This window comes from Kryptolebias marmoratus, linkage group LG2 (genome assembly GCF_001649575.2).
Source record: "Kryptolebias marmoratus isolate JLee-2015 linkage group LG2, ASM164957v2, whole genome shotgun sequence".
NCBI lineage: Eukaryota > Metazoa > Chordata > Actinopteri > Cyprinodontiformes > Rivulidae > Kryptolebias > Kryptolebias marmoratus.
This window is the reverse complement of record NC_051431.1, coordinates 12,071,958-12,090,931: the sequence shown is the minus strand read 5'-3', so window position 1 is coordinate 12,090,931 and position 18,974 is coordinate 12,071,958. Positions and strand designations below refer to the sequence as shown.

General features: G+C 42.7%; 1 protein-coding gene across 3 annotated transcripts; it reads right to left on the bottom strand.

Annotated features, from left to right (window-relative positions):
* Nucleotides 1-2,191: 2,191 nt before the first annotated feature.
* rtn2a (reticulon 2a) lies at nucleotides 2,192-15,102 on the bottom strand. 3 transcript variants are annotated; one of them, XM_017424780.3, is made up of 10 exons: nucleotides 15,036-15,102; nucleotides 14,151-14,204; nucleotides 12,906-13,451; nucleotides 11,664-11,873; nucleotides 8,145-8,352; nucleotides 6,323-6,461; nucleotides 4,844-4,913; nucleotides 4,698-4,744; nucleotides 4,559-4,617; nucleotides 2,192-3,509 (listed from the first exon to the last, which is right to left on the bottom strand). In XM_017424780.3, exons 1-10 carry the CDS (start codon nucleotides 15,064-15,066, stop codon nucleotides 3,434-3,436), a joined length of 1,440 nt encoding a protein of 479 aa, XP_017280269.1. In that variant the 5' UTR covers nucleotides 15,067-15,102; the 3' UTR covers nucleotides 2,192-3,433. The 3 variants fall into 3 exon arrangements, with proteins under 3 accessions (XP_017280269.1, XP_017280271.1, XP_017280273.1); XM_017424782.3 differs by having other exon boundaries at nucleotides 11,664-11,870; XM_017424784.3 differs by lacking the exons at nucleotides 11,664-11,873; nucleotides 12,906-13,451; nucleotides 14,151-14,204; nucleotides 15,036-15,102 and adding an exon at nucleotides 10,185-10,329.
* Between the last annotated feature and the right edge of the window lie 3,872 nt (nucleotides 15,103-18,974).

Below are 18,974 nucleotides of genomic sequence, written 5' to 3'. Positions count from 1 at the left end.
ATGTTCTCCCTGTGAACACGTGGGTTTACTCCGGGTACTCCGGTTTCCTCCCACAGACCAAAAAACATGCATGTTAGGTTAATTGATGACTCTAAAATTGTCCCTAGGTGAGAGTGTGAATGGTTGTTTGTCTCGTTCGTCTATATGTGGCCTTGCGATGGACTTGCGACCTGTCCCATGTGACTGCACAGTGACCGCTAGGGATAGGCACCAGCTACCCGCAACCTGGAATGGAGAAGCGGTTAAAGAAAATGGATGGATGTTTTGAAAAGTATAAAAAAACAAAAGTCACAGCTCGGCTTACCTGAAATAAGCTGAACATTTTGATATATGACGGACTAAAACAACACAAAGTGTGAAGCAAACAGCAATCCTGAATGAGGATTCACTCATTAATACCAGAAGTTTGCTTCACTCATTCATTCCTTTCTGACTGAAGATAAATGATGTCAGTGTTGGAACGAGTCCAGACTTGTCCTCCCTGTAATAAACTCACTCTGACCTGCTTTAAAACGAGAGTTTATGACCACAAACGAGAACATTAAGTTCATAAAATCATTTTGACTTTTTTTCTGATTAGATGTTTAAAAAAAAAACTACTTTTCATCTTTCATGGCCTCAAATCTATCATCCAAACTGGAAACCAAATCCCTGACCTCTGTCGCCATCTTGTGGCTGAAGCTGCAACAACAGTTTGACTGAATGAGCTGTTTTTTTTACAGTAAAACTTAAATCATGTTTGAAATCACAAGCTAATCTAAACCTTATGAGGCTGAAATGATTAAAAACACACTTCTGCACATTCACAAACATGCTCCTGTGTGGACAGACCCCCCCCCCAAGCTCCATGTTCCTCTAAATGTTAAAGTCTTGATCATTTCCTGAACTTATTTACAACTACAAAGAAAACATGAGCAGAGCTAACACACAAAACAAACCAAGGAGTTGACAGGATTTTTTCTACATATTTGTAAACAGTCTCTGTTAAAACAAAAACAAAAGAGTCACACCACGATCTTGTTTTATTTATTTTTTATTGTGTTTATTTCCCCTCCAAGGTTAAAAGTCTGTCTGTTTTCCAGAATACAAAAGAACTGGTGCAGCACTGTGACACTGATTTGAAATCCAACAAAAGTCTCTTTCATGTTTGGATTTACAACCCTGCATCCAAAAATACAAAAACAGAAGAAGTTGCATAACACGTCTACCCTTTTATCTATTTTAAAAACGACTTAAAAGCCAACTAATTAAACGCTTCGGTGGTTTTTCTGAAAAACAGATGTCAGTGATCACGTTTGGCCGCTGCGGAAAGAAATGCAAGTTAAAGCTTTCAAGCTGAGAAAAAAAATACAGAAAAAACCCCCCTGAAATGCTGCCTTCTTCTCTGAAGAGGAGAACTAGTCACGTTAAAACGGGTAGTTCAGATCTTTAGAAGCGGACAGGTTGTGAACGGTAAATGTCTTACCTGTTCAAGGTCGTTTTCTGACTGACCGGATCGATGAGCTGACGGCTAGTCATTATGATATTCCTGCAGGAAGTGCTCCAGGCTGCTCTAGGAGTGCTACAGCTAGCTGCCACCGCTATTTCCACTTCCAAATGATCACAGAGTTCTGCATAACTGAAAGCAATTTAAAGATTTATGACGATACAGCGAGGGAACTCCGGAGGGTGGAGTTGCTTCAAGCTACCGGCAAACCACTGTGGCCTTAACCCCGCTCGGACTAGCCATTGGCCCGTTAAACCCGGCCAGAATGAAACAGAAGGTAGAGCCGTCCACAACAGGTAAGACACTAACCGTTTACTTCAAAGGAGCCAAACTACCACTGCTCAGATGCGTCACGGACAGAAAGTGCTTCGAATCGATTCGCGCCACGAAGATCCCAAATCAGCCGAAATCCATCAGCCGGGGGGAACGGGTCCGACTTTGTTTTTTCTGATCTCCAGCAGCTGATTTCAGTCGTTCCTAACTGTTTACAGAGGACAACTCAGTCCCTGCCCCAGCGTCTTCAAAAGTATATTGCTGAAGGCCCATTAAAAGTAAACATATATACTGTTTTTTTTTAAAAAAGTGTTCTTTAGTACTACTCCTATTTAAGTGCAGGGTATGAAACACTTGGAAATCACTATTCTGGTTTTTTTTTACATTTCGTACAGTGATCCAACACTTTGAGTGGCATTTTTCCCACCCAACACCAATAAAACCCCAAACATCTGAGAGATTTTCTCTAAAACCAGTCTGACTGAAGCAGCAGCAGCAGCAGCAGCTCAGTTCAGATCCAACCTGATCACACGCCGCCTCCCGTCAATGCTGTTAAATGTGGGTGAGAACGTCTTGAAGGTGTTTTGTATGGTTAGTAACACTGAAAGGAAAGACAAGTTCATCGTACGCATCGGAACATCTGAGGCCAACACGCCGTCGAGTTTCACTGCCGAAAGGATCCGCCCGCCTCCCGTCACACACACATCCACTTCAGTGACGTCTGCACGCCGCGGTGCTTGTTTTTCTACACCCGTGGCCGTGGAAGTGATCGAAAACACCTGAATTCAGTGATCTGATGATGATGGGTGAGTGAATACTTTTGGCAGTATAGTGTACCTGTTAACACACCGAGACGTCTCTTCAGGGTAACCACGGCAACGGAAGCTTTTAAAGCATCGACTGAAAGCGAAAGCAGAGAATCCTGAATCGTTTCTTTGTTTTTTTTATTTTATTTTATTCCTGAAGCTGATTTACTTACAGTTCTGTAAAACACTGTTCTCCAGGAAGCGGTGGTCCGACGCACGGAAGAGACCGTGCAGTTAGAAAAAGGCACCTGCTGCGTCTCATGGCTTCACGCGTTTCGATTATCTTTTAGGATGAATTCTTTTTTGAATTTCCATCCATAAAGGAGTGAAAGGAGCAGATGTTGGTGAAAAGAACAGAGTATAAAAGAGAGATGCGTGAATGGAGGTTAAGCCGTGGTGAAAAGAAAACAGTTCTGGCTTGGATTGTTTGTAGAAAACAGTGTCGCTCTCACACGCTCACACAGACAAACAGTAGTGAGGAGGAAAATGTACATCATTGCTAGTTTTATGCTGCTGTGATTAATAATGAGCCCTGTTTTTATCCTCCCGTCCGCCCTGTTTCTCCTGGGACCACATTTAAAGGACAGCTCTATCTACTCCTTGATTTTTTTTTTTTTTTTACATATTAAAAACTTCCCAAAACGATGTTCCCTTCTGACATCAGCAGCAAGAGTTTCTCCTCCAACTCCTTCAACTCAAACCCGGTCAGCGTGTACAGTACCATGCAGAATCCTCCTCGTTGCTCTTTTTAAATAACTTCTTAGTCAGGTCTCGGGTCTCTGGAGCGCCCCCCTCTGGCGCTCCGAGGACAGACGGCTGAGGGAGGGACAGCTTGCAGCTTCCCCTGAAGTCGTTTTCTGCGAGCAGCTCATTGGGCTTTGGGCTTGGCGCCGCCGGGAGTTGGATCGGGAGGAGGGCCGCCACCCTGGACGAGTCTCTGCAGGCTGCGAGAGGAGGACAGAGACGGGGGTCAGAACCTCAGGAACCGACAGGTTTCTGTCCTGCCTCGGCACCAACGCTGCAGTACGCAGCTGTTTTTTTTTTTTCTCCCCATCAGCACCTGCTGGCGACACGCCAAGTTGGTTCCTGACGGTGCTTCGCTCGTTGGGGAGCTTTTTTTTTTTAAACACAACACTTACCGCTCAGTCCATCCCTCAAAAAATACAAATAAGAGACTCAGATCAAACCCAGCGTTTGTTTCTGCTTTCCTACTTCATTTTGAAAGAATTATAAAGTGGAAACTACAGTCACAGGTGAGCTCAGCTGTACTGGCAGCATACCCCCCTCCTCCATAATGAGCCATTCGACTAAAAAAAATGAAGGAATTTAAAGATCACAACAAACTACTGACTAATTTGACGTGTTTCTGCTAAAAATGTCCATCCCGACTGGTTGTTTCTATTTACAGCATATGTTCAATGATTGGAGACTGTTAAAATATTGTCAAATAAATGCCTTAGTTAGGAAATTTACAGTTCCTTGACAAAAAAAAAACAAACAAAAACAAACACAAAACCATTGATTGGTCAGTTCACCACCAGCTATCATTCATTATTGTTTGAATTCAGACACAACAAAAGGACTGCTGGATAACTCATAGTGGGTTTAAAAATTGTATTTCCACAATAAGATCCTATTAATTTGTTGCTGATGATAATAATTAGATTAGACAGCAGAAAACTTTATCAGACAGGAACCATTTAATGCCCTGAATCACAGCCGGATGTGATTTTATGAGTATTAACTGCTCCTAAACGTCACTCTTCATTGGATTGAACATATTTAGTTCTTCAATGCTGCTTAATCGACTGAATCATTTATTTTTGTAGAAATTACACAAACCCACCAGACCTCCATGAATTAAAGTGGATTACCTGTTGTTTTGTTTTAGAGCTAATATTTGCAATAAAACTCGTATTTGATGTTCCCTCAGTAAGAAAAACAGCAGCGGTGCTGATAGCAGCATCAAACCAAAAGATGGCGCCACACTCACAAGTCCTTCGTGTTGTCAACGCGGGCCTGGATCTTCGCCACGAAGCTCTCTACCTCCTCCTGTAGAGCCACATTCAGGACAAAATAAATGCAGCTGTCGTAGCAAGACAGAAGGAAATGCTGATATGAAGGATCATTACCTGATGTTGTTTATAAAAAAGTGGCAACGAAAAGACAGCGATCACGACTGGAGAGGACAGAAAACGGAGAGGAAGAGGAGTTATTACGTGGTCCAGGGGGGCTTGTTGGTAATAAATGTTACCTGCTGATGGAAACGGTTTCTTACTGATGATGATTAGAGTAAGGCCATTGCACAGGTCTCCCAGGTACGTCACGAGGTACATCAGAAACAGCAACTAAGACCCAAAAACACAAAAATGTGTGAAAAAACAAAACAAAACAACCGCAGGGAGTTAGTCTAACATCAAAGATACAAACATGTTCTATATAAAGCAATCCTGGTCTGACACGGTCTAAATCTCCTTCCTTCAGAGAGTCGTCTTGTCGGCACGCTAAGGGAGCCAGGGTCAGCAGGAAGACGCTGCAGCTCCCTGATATATGACACCTCTGTCTCAGGCTGGAAAAGACTCCGGCTAATGTTGCAGGTTTCTGTTTATGAATCCGCTCACATTCTGAGCAGGTCAGAGCCGCGAGCAGGAGGTCCAGAGATCAGGAGGGCTGCTAACGCCTCGAAGGCTGCAGTGAGAGTCATTTCAAAACGGACTAAAAGGGACGATTCAGATAAAACACAACCAGAAACAGCATTCATCACTCGCCTTTCATGGTGCTGGGTGAGCTGGTCTGTGTTCAGCTGTCCGTTTGTTAGCAAAATATCTCACGAACCGGTGAACGGACATCTACTGATTAACTAACCTGAGTGGCTGTACAGGTGTTATGCTGAAATTCAATGTGGTGGTAGCTAGGAGTCATCCCCATCACGTACTGTAAGGGCCAACAGATCAGGAGATGTCTTTGTTTAAAGGTTTGAAATGCAAGGTGGCGGGTGATATGCATTCCTTCAAGAAATGCTAGTTTTAATAACGGATGATTAGCTGTAGAGTTTCCTCATTATAATGTCCAGTGAATGAACTACATGTTGCACTAAGTCACCTGTCATAACTTAGTACAAGTACACGTAACGTAAGGAAAGACTGATTGGTTGTGACGTGAAACACCACTGAAGTCTGACTGGGAACAGATTTCTTAGTTCAGCCATTTTGTCACGACCTAAAGTGACAAGTGCTGAAATTAGGTGATCTAACCAAGTGACTGGAGGTTTAATCACGTCGGCAGGAAGCACGTCAAGCTGCTCCGCTTTAGATTTATCGGTGCAACAAAGCATCAGCCAATCAAAATGCTGCATGAAAGAGCTGACTTCATCTTTGAGAGTTGCAGTGCTAACGAACAGAAGGTTTTGTCATGAGTGGACAATGAAAGGGAGGAATGAACAAAATAGATAGGAAGAGCACAAATCACTTCGTTTTTTTACTGTGACCAGAGTTTAGGGTTAATTCAAACGGGACAGATCATTTTCTAAACAATCAGTAAATATCTATAAGCTGACAGCTGCTGTCTTTGTTGCGTCCTCGTTTAGGAGCATCAATTTTAGCTTTGACTTGACAAAAGCTGGCACATGAAAGCTCCCGGGGATCTGAAAGGACGAACAGAGGAAGATTACAGAGGATGGGAGCAAAATACCAGACAGCAGAGACACACACACACACACACACACACACACACACACAGGTCACGTAGGATATCTTACCTTAAGAGATTCAAAAAGGTTTCCTACAAAAAAGAGTCTCTTCAGAGACTCAGCAGCAGACAGAGTCAGAACGATGGCTTTCTGCATGAACAGGTCAGCCTGCTCCCCGCTGAAGCTGATGTCCTGCTCCAAGTACGACCTGAGGGAAGACGGAGACAAGCGCTCAAAAAGGAGACACCAACCTAGCACCAGGCTTTTCAAATTTAGTGTATCTTCAGCTCTCTGCTGTGCATCAACTGTTCATTCAAACAAAAAAAGAAAAGGGGGGAAACGGTAAAGCCTCCGAGGCCTTTGTAGTTAGGTTTGTTTCCTAAGACAAACACAGTTGGTTTAATTTTTCCACAAACGTCTTACGTCTAAAACACCTTTCTGAAGAAACAAACCTTTTAGATTCAGTTAGTTCATGAGGTGTGAGTTCAAAGAAACCAGCTTTTTTATTTATAAGTCCATGAAGGATAACGATGTACTTTCAGCTTTTTCATGATTTGGATTTAAATGTGAGCCTTAAATTTTCTTTAAAGCTGAACTGAAATCAAACCTGACATTTCATGAATGTTATTTAGTCAAACACATCCACACAACATTGCAGGGACACATCCTTTCACCTAAAAGTTAAATAAACTGTTTTTAGTGTTTAAGTCAATGGTTTGTGGGGTGGAGTTCACTACGAGCGCTGTGCCCCGGCTGGCCAAGAACGCCGCTGCTGTCCGGATGTTTGCCTTTTTTGAACACGGAGAAATGTTGGAAGACTTTGCGGGAGTCCTGGATAAACAACCACGCCAGTATGAACCTGAACCGACGGCTGGATCTCTGGAATCAGATGAAAACTCTTCAGGTTCAGATCCCGATGATCACCAGGACCGTCATGTCCATAAAACACATCCTAAAGCCTTTTTTTATTAAAGACTTAACGCTCATACGTGCTGCAGTCCACTTAGCCTCCTTCAGATGGTCCCAGTTTCTATTGAAAGCTTTGAAACTATTAGTTGTTTTTTATTTTCTTTTTAAAGAAACAGGTCTCGCAGACGAATAAGCCAGCCAGTGGGACGGAAGAAAGAAATCCTCACATCCGATCTGCATGAACCACAGAGTTTAGGAGAGGTTGGCCCTTCAGACCAAAAATTACAAACCAGCCTGTGAGATTTTCTCAAACATTAGCTGCTTGTCAGGGAGGCAACCAATAAAATCAGTGAGGAGATTTTTTTTTTAGCCAAACCTCGATCGAATTTGTTTCTGAAACAAACGTTCTTGGAGGCGTTTCAGCTCATTTGCAGACAGTAAACTGGGCTGAAGCTTTTTAAAACTTGGTTTTCCAGTTTAAAGCTCATCGGAGGCAGCCCACCGTCCTCAGAGGCCACCTTTCACCTGACAGCATTTCTCAGCACCAGCATACCTTCGAATTTCTGTTGCTAAAATAAAATAAAAAAAGTGCAAAATCTAATATTTTGCCCCAGATTTTTTCATCTGCTCAGCAAAGAGCGCCGAGCTGCAGGAGGACATCTGAACAATGCTGCATGCAGCTCCTTCCTGCTCCCCTCAGTAAATAAGAAACTGCTATTATTATTAGCTGTGATAGCAGCAAGAAGAGTAATGGTAATGAGAGAACTGAGCGGTGTAAGTATATCTGATACAAAATAAGTGAAATTATCACTGTTTGAACATCTGTCTTAAACTCATACTGTAAATATTTTCATATAGAATCCTCAAAAACGTAATAATCGTCCCTAAAGTTTTTGTGCTCAGTCACAACTCTGAAAAATCTGGGACCAGAAAGAAAATGAAGGGCCGTCCTGGTGTCCTTATTCACACAGAAGTGTCTTACTTGAAGGGATGCTCCCCGTCCCCCCAGCTGAGGATGTGGAGTAGGTGGTAATAGATGCGCACTGAGATGGTGAAGCACATGACGGCCAGGGAGACGGTGGAGACGACGGTGATGATGCTGAGCTGGAACAGGGACAGCAGGCCCACCACCAGCCCGGTCAGCACCATGCCGGTCCGCTCCGTCTCCTTCCAGTGGATCAGGTCCATCACTGGAAGACGGGGAGGTGGACGGGGGGATGACAGGGATCGGAGCAAAAACACAAAAATCTGACATCAGCAAAGGCAAAACAGAGCCGCTGTTTCCTTCCAAATCACTGAATTTTAGAGAATGAGAAGAAACTTGTGAATTTCTGCGCACTCCACAGCAAACCAGATTTAATTTATGTGTTTATTGGCCTTCAGCTAAGACCAAGTTTTGAATTTTGTCCCCCATGTGTCCCACAGTTTGACAGCCCCGCTCTAACAAACTGCTGCAGCGGCGTCACCTGAACCCCTCAGCTCCTGTGACTTAAAGCGAAACTTGTGACGGAAGACAGACAAAGTTTTCTCTGTCTTATTCGAGGGACACGATGAGGAAGAAAGTCCAGAGACGCCACGCGATGTGAACGGGGAACTTCCCCCATCAATTGTGAGAGATCCCCCGGCAGCAGCGACAGGTCCGGGCCCGGGGCTAAATTTAGCCGCCGGCTCAGAGAGAGAAGCGAGCAGTCGAGCAGATTTAAACACGGCCGATCACCTGCTGCCAGACGTCAGGCTGTCATTTCCCCTCTCTGTCACTCGGCAACAGCTGCCGTGGAGACGTAGGCATCCTCAGAGGCATGTTTTACTGTTTACCTGAATACTTTGTGAAGAACTTTAGGGCTAAACTGCAATCAAAGTAATGTCGGTGCGTTGTGTTTGTCATTCAGTAAAACTAAGCAGAACCACTGACAGCAGTTCAGGCATTTATAAACATCACTGCACTCGATATCTGTAAAACTAATTGAGTTTTAGGCTGTTTTCTGTTCGCTAAGGTCAGTTGGCTGTGGTGGCCATCTTGAACTGGGTTGACTCTAAAAGATAATCAGCTGTAGATGCACATCCAATGATTACTTTCTGAGAGTTTCATTAAAATCTGTCCAGTGGTTCATGAGGTATTTTGCTAACAGACAAGTGGAGTTGATTCCAATAACTATTGGGAAAGTTTTAAACAGATCCTGCACACTCAGTTAGAGCTCAAAGTACAATCTCAGCAACTAACACACCAAGTTTTATGTAAATATCTGTAAAACTGACTGACTTATAGTAGTTTTTGTGTTTGCTAAGGTTACTGTGTTGTGGCGGCCATCTTAAATTGAGCTGACTCCAAAAGTTAACCAGTTACAGATGTCAACAAAACGATTACTTTCTGAAAGTCTCTTTAAAATTGGTGGTTTATGAGGTATATTGCTAACGGTGCAAACATACACACACATACAGTCACAGACACGGGCAAAAAACAAACAAACAAACAAACAAAAAACAAACACTATCGCTCCACCTTCGCGTTCCGGCAGTACTTGATAAAAACATGAACGACGTGGCTTATGTGTGCATCACTTGAGACTTTACTTGTGTCCTTCCAGCTCATTAACGTGCACAAAACTGTCACAGAAGTGACTCCACTCAGAGTGAAAACACTGAAACGGTAACATTATTCACCGTGACAGCTGTCCGCCAGCAGCAGCTCAGCTTGAACTTATTCGAATAGCAGAGAATTATTTGAATAAAGGCCACGGATCCAGATTCTGCCTAACTGTCTGAGCGGCCGTGAGGTTAAAGTCCAACAGAGGCGCTGAGTCCGCTGAGAGCAAAGGAACCTGCTCAGTCGTCTCCCGAGCTGACCTTTACTCCACTACATCAACGTGAAAAGGTGACGACTGCACCACTCTGTCCACGCTTAAATCTGCTGCTTGCTCCCACTTGGTTTGAACGTGAAACCAGCAAATCTTTGCAGTGGGTCTCCGTCAGCTACAGTTAAAACAGGAGCAAAATATGCAGTTTGAGTTGAAAAAGGGCTCACCTTTCGTGGCCATTTTGGTCGCTGTTGCAGTTTTTCTCCACACCCTGCGACCCTCTCTGCCTCCCCGCTTGGACTGCCCTCGCCCCTTTGAGCTGTTTTTGGCTCAGCGAAGCCCCGACAGCCCAAAATAATCGCGTCCACAGCCCCGCCCGTCACTCTTCAAGACCACCGGAGCTCCACGCTCAAAGTGACAGCTCTTATACCCCTCCTCGTTATTTACAAACTTAATAACGTGTGGACTTCAGTAACAATTCACCAGATTTCAAATGAATTCATGATACTCATTTTTAGGGTTTATAGTCATATTTAAATGTCAGTGACATCTAAAACAGGAACTGATTTTTTTGTCCTAATATTGGACACAAAAAAGCATCTAAAAGCTTACATTTTTACTTTATTTAATTTAATGGTTTTAATACTTGAAAAGGCTTAAATAAAAGGCATATTTTTATCTAAAAACTGTGATAATTAGACAAATTTCTGCATATTTTTGTCCATGTAGCTGACTTGCTGCAAATAATGTGGATTCTGACACAGAATCAGAGGTCTGAAACCACCAGAACCAGAACCAGAACCAGAGCTCAGACTGACTTCGGTTTTTGAGAAATTAGCTGCTAAATTAGCAACAGTTTGCTTCTAACACGCAATAATTTGGCAGCCTAAAAAGGAACAATATTAATGCCACTACACACACACACACACACACACACACATATAGTCTTTCTTTACCTTAGAGAGTGTTTGATTAAATCTGTTTGTAAAAGAAGCCATGTTGGGACTTTTTGAGCACACTAATAACCAATAAAAGATTCAGATTTCTTTCCCAAATACCACCCCACACATTCAAAGCTAGTTCTGATATAACGCAGCGGATATAACTTTGAAGTTTGATCCTCTGTCATATTAGCAAGTGGTTAAAAAAACCCATGAAATCTCTAGTGAATCCTTTAACTGTGACCCACTGAACTCTGTCGTCAGTCTGACCACACAGTCATTCATGGCCTGAGTGTTTACCGCTAACATGAGCCAGAGCTCCTTTCTGACCGCAGCAGGTTGTCCATCTGAGGTGCCATCAGGCTGGAAGACAGAATCTTATTTCTTCTGTTTCCCTCTAGTTCCCACAAATCTGCACTGAGAGAAACTTTGCACACTCACTGCAAGTCACAAACTACAGTACATGTAGATAACAACTGTAGAAAGTCGGCCACAGCCAGGAATGTTCCCACCCAATTAGCTAATTCTTCCTAAAATCCCAGATGTTCCTGTGGAGAGCAACAGAACAGCCAGGCCTTCTGCCTTTGCTCTTGAAGGTGGATGCTGAGAGTGAAATTCGATCTTTTCTTTGATTAAAGTATTGATTTGTGAGCTGAGTGGAAGATTATCCGAGCAACAAGACGAAGACGGACCAACAGGGTTGGGGAGAGGGACGGCAGACACAAAAAGCGACGTAACAAACGCAGCCGGGTGGTGGCGTCGCACCTGCTATGTGGGCGTACGCTGCCTGCTCCTCTGTTAGGTCGTGTGCTGAAAACCAGTGATCGCTGACGAGCTGTTCCTGAGAGTTGAGGCCAACGGCGGCCGGCGGCGAGCTCGCTCGGTCCGCGTGTCGCGCAGATGCGAGCAGCGTGACCGAGATGGTTTCCATGGTGACAGGAGACCCGGGCTCCGGGGTCGGTGAGGCTGCTACTGCTGGGAAAAGAGAGGTGAGGTTACTACGGTGACGGCGTCAGTAAACTACATCAGACATGCTGCTTCGTCTGAATGAGCTGGATTTGTTCAGGAGCGCTGCAGAATCACGTGTCGGATATTTAATTTATAGTTCGTAGTTTATAGTGCGTCCTCAGCCACATCTACAAGAGAACATCACCAATTGTTGTTGTTATAGATCTCTTTTCTTTTGACAAAAATAAAAAAAAAGTTCAATTCGAACTGATTTGACAAGCGAATGGCTACGACTGCTGTTGTTTTAAAACAACTTCCATCTCAAAAATGTTGCGTCAAGTTTACGGGACATGGTTGTTCTGGCAGAAATATTATAATATTCCTGACAGAAACCCCTCAGTGTACACTGGAAGTGCTACAGCTAGCTGCTGCAGCTATCTGAGGTCGCAAATAACCATAAAATACTCTGTAAATAACTGTGAAAGACAACAGCTATCCTCTCTGGTCTTGAACAATATCTTACAGTAGGTAAGATATTAACTGCTCATAATCTTTCCACAAACTCATCTGCAAAAGAGCTGCAGTATCCCCTTAAAGGCCCTCTGACTTTTGAAGTGTCTTATTTTAGTTTGTGCCTCTGTCACGTCAGATCACGTGTGCCTCGGGAGAAACAGAAGAAGAGGTCATCTTACTGTACGTCTGACTTTATACTCAGCTCCTGGCATGTATGAAAGGGTTTGATATAAATCATTACAGGCAGCAGAGAGAAACTGAAGGCTAAAGGTGATAGAACAGACTGGGTACAGAGAGTAATAATGAAGAAGAGTACATTCTGTTCGAAAAACAACCCAGAAATGTTTGCAAATAACAAATAAAGTCCATAAATGATGTTGTGTTTGATATGTTGACTCTCTAATCCAATGAGACAGCTCAGAGATCCAATCAGCAGATTAAATGAAAAAAGGCTTAATGGTAAAATGAAAGAAGTAATTACTTACTGTGTACTCCAGTTTATTACACACTTCACTGCACACTGTACTAATACGTCCTGTTTCTTACCCTGGACTGTCTGTGGGGGGTTCTGTTGGACATTCTGACTCAAAGCCTCCGCTCTTTGGACTCCTGCATCTGTCCCGTGAGTTTCTAAGTCCGTAGTTTGGGGAGCGGACTGAATCGCAGCAGGTTCGGTTTGCTCCTCGCCCCTTCTTCCTGCAGGGCTCACGGTCCTCGGTTCGACCCTCTCCTGCGATGCTCCCTCCTCCTCCTCCTCCTCTCGACCGAGAAAAGCCTGAGGGTCCCAGTCCACGTCGGGGGAGTCCAGCAGCGTTTCCAGAGTGTCTGTTCGGATCAAAGGGGCGCGACATGCCCGGGAGGCGCCCCTGCGCCGCTCGCGGTGGTGCCGCGAGGCTCCGACGGCTTCTGCCTCCGCGATGGCGATGTAGGAGAAAGTCAGCTCAAAAGAGTTCTGGCGAGGGGTGCCCCAGATGGACGAGGAAGAAGCCTGTCCTTCGTCGTCATCGGGATCTCCCGCCTCGTCGTCGTCGTCATCGTCAGACCACTCTCTGGCTGTTTGCAGCTCAAACACCTCTGACTCCTCATTTCCACCTAGATGAAGGCAAACACAACACAAACAGTCAATACTGGGCGAACGTTTTGAGCTATCCCTTTTTTTTTAATTTTACTTTCGAGGAGCCTTTTGTCACAAAAACACAGCGTGTTCTAATTTTCTTTTGTGAATCTATAAACACACATCCTCCCCGTGTCCACTGTGCTCATTAACGCTGCACATTAGGCTGTCGTGGCGAGGGACAAGAACTGAGCAGGAAATGAAGGAAAAAGGAACCCAAATCCAAAGAAAAACTTTAAAACACCTTCAGAACATTTAAAGAGCTACAGATTATAAAATGATACAAGACAATCTGGCCCTTTTGAAGGAAAACTTGTGCATCAAACTAAGCAGTAGGTATCAACCCATTTGACAGTGAATGCTTTGGGCAACAGCTGACAGGTAATTGGATTAAAACGACTGCAGCAGCTGTGTTGTAGTTTGAAGTTAGCGTTCTGTATGGAGAGTAATCTCATCTTCACTGAATGGGTACGTCAGATAAAAGCATCCAGGTGTGTCATTTCGTTTGTGGCATCTAAGGATAAAAGCCTCTTTAAAAATAGAAAGAAATCCCTTCCTGCCAGAGAATAAAGGGGCTTCCTTCCTTCGCCTGTGGATCTTTTTTTTTATACTAAGCTTAGAAAAACAACTTAGCAGCTGTTTTAGCTGAAATCATGAAATTAATGGCTGGTTCTTACCATCGGTACAGGGAGGCGTTGAGTCTGGAGTTGATGCCACGGAGCCATATTCCTCTGAAAGAAACAAATCCACGTGAATAAAAATGAGCATTAATCACGTTAATCTTACAAATGTTCCTCTCAGATGCTCCGTAAAGGCGTTCTATTGATAAATAACAAAAAAACATTGCACCAACACACACTTTAGTAGATTGTTCGAAGAACTGTGAACACTTTAATGTGCTTTAAGGACTCTCAGAGAACTGAAAAGCTGATTTAATGAGAGTGTTTAACATCAGCATATACTGATATGACCGACTGATATCAATGTTTTGATAAAATGACGTTACAAGCCAGTAAACAATCCCTTTGTTTGTCCATTTAGGTGCATACATTAGGTCACTGGTTGAGTTATTCTCACAGAGGTAAAAGGCCTTCACTACATCACATAGCCAGCATGATACTGTCGTATATAAATCAACCAGGCAGAGCAAATAAATGCGGCATATTCTGTTCAGCAGATGAAATGAACACAAGCTACTCAGCCACTTTAATCTATTAGATCAGCTGGACACTGAGAGAAATGTATGCAATGAAAGGCAAACAGCAGAAGCTTTCAGGGTGAAATGACCTAACACGCCTGCATGCAAAGGCTTCACAATCAAATCAAGCAAAGATAAGACAAGATGAAAAAAAAGGTCTGCTGCTGTGCTGCAGCCGTCCGTCCGGTGTTTGTTTAAGGTAGGAGCAGGAGAGAGGAGGAAGGGCTGAGCTAACACACATACGATGCTCAGAACAGTTAGCAAAAACAGAAAAGACGGCAAGTTGGAAACCCATGACGATTTGGAAAAGCAGCTCTCCTGCAGACAAACGCGCACACCGAACCGAAACAAACCCCAGACTTACGGCAGTGGGAGAATCCTAAAACCTGGCCCATACTCCATCAAGGCATTGCTGGGTCCATCCAGTCTGGAAGCTCCCCCCCCCCCGCCCCTCCCTTCCCACATCTGCTGCCGGCACCTCACGTTCTGTGGATTCACTCTCCTCCTCTTCCTCCTCCTCCTCCTCCCTGTTTCCTGGTCGCCTGCTGAGCAGCTTCCTCCCTCTCCTGCCTCTGTTACTCAGCAGCCCCGCCCTGCCTCGCTCCACCATCGCCGTCTCCTCTTTGCCTCGCTGTGACTGCAGCAGGAGGAGCGTTCACTACGGCACCGAGAGAGAGAGAGAGAGAGAAACACGAGCGTCTGTTGTCATCCTCCATTCACAGCCAAGCTAGCACTTATCTCTCCCCCATCGTGGGGTTTCATCAGAGGAGGGGTGAGACAGTCATTAATAATATAAAACACGAGCAAGCACAAAACGTGTAGCAAAGAGTCAGTTTCAGATTAAGACAAACAGCTTTTCTACATTCTTATGCAGCGAAATGAACAAACCTTATGATAAAATCTGCAGAGAAGGGTCAGAAAAACAAAATAATGTTGCAGAAAACTTGTCTCAGATCTCTTTCAGGCAATGTTAATGCCATATTTTTCATTACTTTGTAAGTTGTAAATTGTGTTGTTGAATTTTGAGGTGCTTTTTAAAATATACATAAAATATAATTCATTAATTTTTTCCTGATTGGCAGCTGTTTGGTTTTAAAGGGTTGAGTTCCAGCTTCAGACAGTTAAACTTCAACCAAAAGGGATTTTATTATTTAAAACAGGCTTTGAATGGATTATAAGTAATTGCATTTTGTTTTTAATTAGTTTCACAGAGTCCTAATGAGCTGTATGTGATTGCTTTTGGTCTTGTTTAATGGTTGTTGTGCAGCACCTTGGCGCAACTCTTGTCTGTTTTTAGTTGTTTATCAGCAAATCAGATATTTTGCATCAATCTACGAGACACTTTAAATGAAATCCTGCGTAGAGGCACAGCTTTTTCCTCATACTTGCATTAATGGTGACAGGTAAACCTTTGAGAAATTATGTTAAGATAACAAAAAAAAATAATCATGTAAAATGAAAACCAGTAGTTACTGTTACGGTAATTACTAAGGCAGTCATTATCATTGTTTTTGTTTGCATAACAATGATGTAGCCTGTGAATGATGCTACAGCGTCAGGATGAAAAGCTGATCCCACCTCAGGCGATCCTGCTTTCCTGCGTGGGTTCAGCCGACGTCAACAAACACGATGACTCCACGAACGTCCGGCAGAAACCGACACATTGTTGATGAAAGGTTTAGTTGTATTTATAGCTGGATAAGGACAGTGTCACACAAAGCTCTTCTTAACTCCAACCAACCGGGTCAGTAACTGCAAATAAAGTTAACGAGATTAAAAACTTGCAGTAGTTACTGTTTATCTCGTCGACACTGCACGGAGGAAAAGTCGAGCCACTGAAAGCTCAGATTTTTTTTAATTTTTTACTGCATTTAATTAAAATTGGGGCATTTAGAACGAACCATCTCTTTCCAATCGATGGTATTCATGTCTCTGAGTTTTGTGACAATATTTACATATTAACAGGATTCTATCATTATTGTATGAATGTTCACTTTATATATGTATATTTCTTCAACTCTTATGCAAACAATATCATTTTAGTTCTACTCTGTCTCTATAGAATTACAAAGAAAATAAGTAAATTCTTATACTTTATTTAATTTTTTTATGATAAGGATTAAAAGCTCTTAACAAAGACTGTGTGTTTGTTTTTACATAAAAATACTACGGCAAGGTAGGATGGAGTGAAAACAATCTATAATTAATTTTAGTCACCAATCAGTTCAAGCATTTTAACCTAAGCTGACACTTTAAGCTGAAGCACTGTGCTTGTTTATAAAATTTATCTTCTCTGTATTTATTAGTCACTGTTATGAAGATTTATGTCAAATAAAGTGTTGTTTATCAAGAGATCACTTTCTCTGGCATCTTCAAGTTAACCTTTGTCTTCAGTAACTAAATGCTGTATAATATCTGACGTCATATCCTCTGATTTCACACATGAAAGAAGTAAAACATTCAGAGACTACATACAGTTAAATCCCACTTTTAGGTTGCATTAAGTAGCTAAAAGTAACTTTAACTAAGATTAATGTACTAAAGTCATGTCAGGTCACCATGTTTAGTAAAACTTAAACTTTTTGTTTAAGGAAAGTAATCTAATACTATTGTGGAAAAATGTTAAATTAAGGAAGCAGTCAATGTATTTCACTGTTAAAGCAGCAGACAGGCTTGGAGTTAAATAACTTTTCAGACAAAATTTACAAGATTCACAATTTCAAGTTTGCTCGAGCACTAAACGTGAACAGAATCATCATCATTCACTAAAATCTGACCCCTGAAACAGCAAAATAGTAGGGAGAATGATAGTAACTTCCCTATTTTATACAATAATGGCTTCATATCTTATATGTGAAGCAGGGTAGCTGTGGAGCTCAGTGGGCAGAAATGATAATAGTAAGGAAACTTTATCTTTCTACAGGGTATATGCAGGAATAATGAAGTTAATTTCAATACCTTTTCAAGACTTTTTAAAGACCTTCCAAAATAAATTCAAGACCTTATCGTCACTTTGTTTTATTAAGCAACAAATCTTTGATTTACAAAACTGCTGTTTTCAATGAAATCAGTGAATCTCAAACCTACAACAGAACTGAGATACAGTGGAAAGAAATAAGTTCAAAAGAAGAAACTGAACCACGACTAGGTTTAAGAAAATATAGCTTGGGTTACAACAAGACTCGTAGCTATTTTAAAGTAACTTTGTTGAACAATGGTGAATAAGAAATAAACACAGTAATCATTACATGTGCTTCAGTGCAGTTGCTTTGCATTCCAGCAACTCTTCAGTTTGCACCAGCTCACTGAGTTTTTCTTTACATCTCTTTCTCAAGACATTGGACTTGGTAATCAGTTGGGCCATTAAAGAACCTGACTTTCCCTCTGCCTGCTCTGCCAACTGATCTGCATCTTTTTGCAGAGAATCGCACACCTCTTGTAGAACTTTTCTCTTTTTTTCCAGCTCTTCTAACTCAGCTTCAGCTGCTTTCCTCTTAAGGCTCTGTGTGGAAGTTTCTTTCTTCTTTCGTTGCTGTTCCAGATAAATCCTGTACTTTGACCTTGCAGAGGCAACAGAAGCCAGCAGCTCCTTGGTCAGAGGTACCTGCAGAACACCCCCACAGACACTGACCTTGTCGCAGATCAACCTCAGAGCCTCCATCGTCTCTTCTTGTATATTGCAGGTTTCGACCTGCTTGTTAACTGAGAATCCACGCTCCACTGTGGCCTGTCCATGGGAGAGTAGTAGGAGGATCTGACAGAACCTTGAGAGCTCAGGGTGAGACTTGCCAATTGCTGAGTGCAGGAACACATCAACCCGCTGCTGCAGTGGTTGAAAGGAGAGGAAACGTTCATCTCTAGCCTGAACAGAGAGAAAGCTCTCAAACTGTTGGATGATCACGTCACCTGTGACAGGGGAAATTAAACAAGTAATTACTGATGTGTTAAATTTCATACTATTCATTTAGTTCGTCATTCACAGGGGTAGACACCTGGTCGTCCGCAAAACATTTTGGTTGTCCTTTACAAAAATTGGCAAACGATCTTAAGAAAAATGTAATTTAATAAGTATATTGTTCTGTAGGCAAAGTTTACTACAAAGGTAATCCTAACATACAAATGGTCCTCAGTCATCCAGGTTGCCAGTTTCAGGCGCTGCTTGAGTAGAACTTCCTCGTTGAGCTGACCTGCTGTCAATCAGACAATACACCCCACCCTGCTCTGACTGGATAAAACTTTTATTGTGACTCTTTATTGGAGGAAAACACTTCAGTTTAATCCTTTAAACCTTGTGCTTTAATGA

Coding starts and splice junctions, on each gene's coding strand:
- rtn2a (XM_017424780.3), bottom strand. CDS start 15,066: ATGGGCCAGGTTTTAGGATTCTCCCACTGCC. Junction 6,462..8,144: donor GACGGGGAGCATCCCTTCAA/GTAAGACACTTC, acceptor GTCTTCCCTCAG/GTCGTACTTGGAGCAGGACA. Junction 3,510..4,558: donor GTTGACAACACGAAGGACTT/GTGAGTGTGGCG, acceptor CTCCTCTCGCAG/CCTGCAGAGACTCGTCCAGG.